Here is a 6,501-nt window from a genome sequence, read left to right as displayed (position 1 = left end):
GTGTTTGCACAAAACGCAGGCTTGGTGTCTTAATGACCACATTAAACAGTGCTCTTAACCATCCCTAATGAAATCAAGAAAATGTAGCAAGCTGAAACAAATGTGGAATTAATTCTCTCATAAATTCTAATTAAGGCCAGCTAAGTAAATGATCCTTGAGACATGTTTTGTTCACGAAAAATTCACTTTCTTGTTCAGTAATAATAATAATAATAATAGTAATAAAAAAAGTAGGACATTTTTCTGTGAGTTTGCCTTAGCCAGAAGGCAGTCAAGACATTAAATGAAAATGATTGATGAGAAAAGTGAACCCGTAACCTTGTTTGTGTCCATATAGTCAACATATGATGTGAAGCACCAAAAGTTAATTGAGCAGAAAAGCAGTAAATTTAGTTCCGTAGATTTAGGAGGCAGTCTCTCTTCCAGCTAGTTAAGATGTGAAAGGTCAATCAGGAAGCGTTCATTGGGGGAAACATCCTAATTAAGCTAAATGTGTAACTGTGTGTTTGAAACCTTCAATGAACACAACAATCTTCTCTCTCTCTCTCTCTCTCTCTCTCTCTCTCTCTCTCTCTCTCAATTTATTTCCCTCTCTGCACATATTGCATCAGAATTCCAAGCCTCAAAAGGAGAGAGTACCTCACCTGCTTTGATTATGGACTTGGCAAGTGCAATCCATGTTCTGGTGGTTCTGCTGACCTTCCTTGTGCAGCTGTGTCGGGCCCAGGAGAAAGACTACACGGTGAAAGAAGAACAGCCAGAGAATGTGCGTATCGGGAACCTACGCAAAGATCTGGACTTGGCTTTGGATCCCTCCATAAAGCTGTCCTCGCCACTGCAGTTCAAGCCTGTCTATAAAACAGGCGATGTGCCCTTAGTAAGAGTGGAGGCCAACACGGGCGAGATCTTCACCACAGCCAACCGCATCGACCGGGAGAAACTCTGTTCGGGCGTCTTCAACGAGAAGCGCTGCTACTACGAGATTGAAGTGGCCGTGCTGCCGGACGAGATCTTCCGTCTCGTGAAAATCCGTTTCCTCATCGAAGACATCAATGACAACGCTCCTCTGTTCCAGTCCACCGTCATCAACATCTCCATCCCTGAAAACACGGCCGTCAACAACCGCTACCCCATCCCCTCAGCGTTCGACCCTGACGTCGGCATTAACGGGATCCAACACTACGAGCTTGTGAAGGTGAGACCAGTACCCTTGACATGAGTCAGTTCTTCACACAGACATTAAATGGATTGTTTACTTACGTAATAGGAGTAGCAGTACAAAATGATTCTAAAGTTAACTGACTGTGTTTTCTTGAAGGTAAGTCTCTGATTATGGCAGGAAAGAGTAGAGTGCTTTGCTGGAGAAGACATGGATTTTCTCTTGTCCAGTTATAATAGATGTTCTGTGAGAAAACAGCACAATATTCTTGGTGCCTTAATATGGCGTGCTCAGACTAGAAACTAGGATAATTATATGCACTTCATTATATTATGTATAGGAGCTAAAACATTGGCAGCTGCATTGGGTCTTGGGTACTTTGATGCCGCAAGCTCAGTAAAGGTACTATAGGATCATCATTGCTCTTCTCTTGAAATCATGTCTGAACAGAGGTAAACAACACATTCCATTTGCCTAACCATGCCACCCCACACTGCAGAGCTGAGCAAAGAACAAACCCCCACTCACCCAAAAGAGCTTTTCTATCATGCCATGTGCAAGCATTCAAGAAAGGGACCTCAAAAGGTTTCCTACCGTTTAATTAAGACTCAAACACTGTGTGAAACACACAAGTTAAGGCTGTCTTTTAAGTGTGAATAGCTAATTTGTACATTTTTCTTGTGAGAATTAACAGAATCTTTGCTTCCATGACTGATTGGGTTACCAATTTGCATTTTTAAAGAGCATTTTCCTGCCAAGGCCTCTTTGGTACAATGCTCTCAATTACTTGGAAATTGTGCTTGGAAAATGACCAGCATAATGTTACAACAAGGTTGCACATTCCAAAAGAAAAGCACAACCCCTACTGTCTTTTTTTTTTTTTTTTTTTTAAATGTAATTTCATTTATTCTTACACTCTGCCTGTACAGAGCTTCTTTTTTTTTTTTTTGTTCCGTGAAATGTCCACATGAATCAAAGATTTGAGTTCAGCGGTTCTCTGTCTGTATGGATAAAACAGAAAAAAAAAAAGAATTACATGGAAGAGCATGCATTTCACAAAACGGAGGTTCACACAAACAATCCTTTTTCTGCAGCAGATGGCCCTGAATCCACCCCTTGGATTTTGTTTGCATGGTCCTCTGGGACTGTCCCTGAAGCTCTCATACAGTAATCTCGTACCCGGTGAGATAGTTTCATCCACAGCATGGTGCTGGTGTGATTAGCATTGTGGTCCACAGCCTCTCTCGTTGCAGTGAAAGACACTCTTCACGACTGCAGTGGAGGAACTAGGGATGAACGCAGTCTCCTTTTTTTTTGCTCATTCGTGTGACAAGTTTTTTTTTTGTTTTTTTTTTTAATTTATTAATGAGGTCACCCTCCTCCTATGATACCTGGTGTGGATTTAGCTGAGGTGAGATATTAATTGTCCCATCAGCATTCAGTGTTGCTATGTCACCTGGACCACTGCTCCAGAAGCACCTCCGAACATGATCAAGGTCAGCCAAGGGAAAGTAATACCATGCATGGCTGGAGGAAGGCATTCCATTAGAAGAGATTTTATCACTTAAAGAGAACCTCTTTACAAGTCCTATCTCAGGCCATGTGGATCAGATCAGACTCGAGGGGGATGAATGTATTGACTTTTTCTGTTGTTGTGGGTTCCACCCTCTGCATTGTTATTTTTACACTACCGTCTAAACATTCCTTACTACACATCAAAAGAATTCACTCCCCTCCGATTTTGGGCCATTTAAGTCTCTTTATTCACTGTTCAGCGGACATATCCCATTTGGTCTCCTTGGCTTTTTTTTTTAAATTTTATTTATAATGGAGAAGAATTGGAAGAATAATAGCACAGATCAATGCTTGAAAATAAATAAAGTGCATAAAGGTTATTTATAGCCGTTACTCACATTCATGGTAATCTGTATTTAATCCTGATACATGCATCTCTGTGCAAATGTTTAAGTGTTCTTATTTATTTATTTGTTTGTTTGTTTGTTATTTCTGTCCAAACAGATTAGCCAGTTAATTAACCCTGAATGTTTAAGGGTACTGGCATGCTCACATGTAGCTCTGTCTTGTGACCCTTTGTAACTGTGCCCGTTTAGAAGGCACAGACAACTGATTAAGGTACGATACAATGTTACCACTGTTGTATCATCAATTATTTAAAGGTTTTATAGGTGGGCAGTGTGCTAAGGGATGAAGAGCAAAAGATGTTTCCTTGGAAACCTTTCTGTCAGTTTAAGGAAACAATTAGATTGTAAAAAAAAAAAAAAAAAAAAAAAAAAGAGCTTCAGTCTGGGGGGGTTAGTCATTATAAACCAATATCTCTCACCAGGAGAGCAGTGGTCAGTAAATGTGAGACAATATGATACAATGCAGAGGATGACGGGGGATGGCTGACTAATTTTTCTTTATCAACTTTCTAAATTTAAACCAGCAGGAGAAGCACAGAGGAGACTTCCATCCATATACTTCACTCTCATTTTGCTCCAATGTTCATTTGCTCTTGATTTTTTCTCTTCTTTTTCTTCTTCTTCTTCTTCTTTTTTTTTTTTTCTTTTTTGTTGTTGCTGAAGGCGTTTGCCAGCTTTGGACTGTAGAGACAGCCCTCGTGTTTTGGGTCAGGCCGAATGATTTGAATCAGATCATAGCTGCTGGAGACAGAGAGAGACAGACAGAGGGAGAGGGGGAATAGAGTGAAGACTGTGAGATTGTTAACGCTGAAATATCACTTTGCCCGATGGATCATTCTCTCCCCTAAGCATCCAGGGGAACGCCCGATAAACCGTGCTGAGTTTCAGTCACCTCTGACTCGTAATAAGGTCGTTGCATTTATTCAAAGATGCATCATCTGATGATCTGCGGCACTGACGGGTATCTTTCTGAATGGTTTTGAAGTTCAGAGCTGAACCCAGCTTAAGCTGATAATTCTCTAGTGGTTCGGGCTGGAGCTCAATAGCTCAATCTCATTAAAGAGGACTGCATTCATACTAAACAGGGTTTCATCAGCGTATGGCTACGATTACTTTACATTTCACGACGTCCTGCATCATCCAATCTGTGTTGTGGCTGTTGACCTGGTCTTTCTGTTGTTTGGAATATTAAAAAAAAAAAAAACAAAAAAAAAACCTCCCTCACATAGCCTAGAGGTCAATAGTTAGAAAATTTTGAAAAAGATCCTTAAACAGTGTATTCATCATTTTGATTTGACTGTCATTCTTCCTCAGCCAGTGACTCATGGGTTGTGGCTTTTCCTAAGTCTTCCCAGAGGGGAATCAGAGTCTCCCCAGCGTCATTCATTCTGCATTTGTTCGCAGAAAAGAAAGAGAGCGAGAGAGAGAGAGAGAGAGAGATGATTGATCACCATCTCAGCCTTTAGCCAGATCACTGTGAAACTATATTAGATTAACTGTATGTTGTAAGTAGTTGTTCTTGTAAAGCCATGACAAAACGATAAATAGGCAACACAGACTTTGTCTCCGTGATGGTCAAAACCCGTTGTGTTTTCAAAATAGGTTGTGGCCAAAAAGCTTGCATGTTTAAATTGTCTCTTCTAGTATAAGCATGTCACCCCGTGAGCTTTATTTGGAATAAACAGCGGCCTTATCTTTTAAGATTCAGAAATGTCAGCAATGTGGTGGAAAGGTCATATTTTTTATTTATTTATTTATTTATTTACATTATGTTTTATTCAAGCAGCTAAGCTTTCAATATAGAACCTCAGAGCCAAAAATAGGTAAGAGAGCAGTTGCCAAACTACGTTCTTGCATGCCAAATGTTAATTATTTAATGTTCCAGAGATTAAGGAGCCCTTTTTTCATATTACTGTAGTCAGTGAATAGGCCACAGATGGTGGTAAAGCAAACTATGCCAGAAACCACTAAAAGAGGATATGTTACATTTTCTTGGAATGCACAGAGCTTATTTTGTCAACAAAACAATATAACTTGTCTTTGTCATGACAGCTACTATATGAGCCCAAAAAAAAAAAAAGATTAAGTTGTTTTTGTTCGTGTCATGTGTATCTGGTCAAGTGTACCTTTTGCATGTCTCTTAATCGTTTTTGAAATATGTGCCTAGACAGACTAATCTATCCCTGCATTGAGACGCATGAAGCCTATCTCTTAAGGAAGATGCTTTTTCTTGTTTTAGCATGAAAATGTTTCTGACTGAAAGAAGCTTCAAAGAGCTGCTTTTGTCTCACGGCGTGCTCGCCTCCTCGTCGGCCTCCGAGCCCCTCTCCCCATCTTCTCTGTTTCTCCTCTTGCCGTTACCTTTGAAAGGGAGGAACACTTGCCAGACCTTCGCTTCACCATGTAGCTCATCTGTAAGCGTAAATATTAGTGCTAGTTTTTGGGGAGGATGCAGCGGTGGAGGATCGGGTGGGGGGAAGGGGGGTGGGGGGAAGGGGGGTGGGGGTTGGTTCTATTACTTTGAACAGTCAGAGCTCGTCTCTCATGAGGACTACATGTGCATGTCTCCCTAGGCTCATCATTGCCTAGATTTAGAACTTCTGTGGAGGGGAACCTTTTTTTTTTTTTTTTAATGTGCTTCTTTTTTTCTTTTTTACTCTTTTATCCGAGATGGTCTTGCAGCTTGCTTTAAGTGAGCATTTATCTCGTTGGCTCCCTTTTCAAATGATTTTCTCACATACAGTACAAACTTGAAATCTTGTTAATTGTCTCCTCTGCATTAGACACTGAGGCAAAATTGAAGGGGTTTTTTTTTGGTCCAGTGTTGAAAGAATAGTGGAGGGTGGAGGGGGGGGGCGGTTGTCAGGGTTGTATTGAAGTTTGTCTATAAAATGGATTGAAGTTTAACTTTGCTGTGTGAATTGGTGTGTTGGATGGTATAACATTTACTTTCTTTAATACACTGAAGTTTCTGAATGTCAGGTGTGGAAATTTTCATTTATCTGGTGCCCGTGTTCAAACAAAATGGAAAATGTTAAACAAACACATTTAAATCATGAAAAATGGCTTGAAGAAATACAAGATGAAAGTTAAAAAAAAAAAAGTGCTCTCATTTTCAAAAGACATTTAAGAAATAATTATAAATTTGGGAACAAATAATATATTAAAGCAGATGTGGGATATGGCAAAAATGTATTGTTCACAGTTCTTGCTTTGTTTTATGGCCAAATTTGAGAAGTGTAAAGGAGAAGTTGCTAGTGCTTAACACAGACTTTGTAGATTGTCTCTTAGGTAGCACATGGGACTACACTACCCCCCCCCCCCTTCCCCGAGTATCATGTGCTTTAGATCCAGTGTTATAAGTGGATTATATGCAGTGATTGTTTTCAGAGCAAATGTTTTGATAACCTTTTGCATTTT

At 40.0% G+C, this 6,501-nt stretch overlaps 1 protein-coding gene across 1 annotated transcript in view; it reads left to right on the top strand.

Moving 5' to 3' along the window:
• Positions 1-655: 655 nt before the first annotated feature.
• Positions 656-6,501, top strand: part of pcdh11 (protocadherin 11) — a 129,978-nt gene continuing 124,132 nt past the window's right edge. The window contains exon 1 of the mRNA XM_030766094.1: positions 656-1,195. Coding sequence (XP_030621954.1) covers positions 656-1,195 — 540 coding nt within the window. The remainder of the gene's footprint in view (positions 1,196-6,501) is intronic.

Source organism: Chanos chanos, chromosome 2 (assembly GCF_902362185.1).
Source record: "Chanos chanos chromosome 2, fChaCha1.1, whole genome shotgun sequence".
Classification (NCBI taxonomy): Eukaryota; Metazoa; Chordata; class Actinopteri; order Gonorynchiformes; family Chanidae; genus Chanos; species Chanos chanos.
Note: the sequence above shows the minus strand (reverse complement) of the source record. Positions and strands in the feature narration are given on the sequence as shown.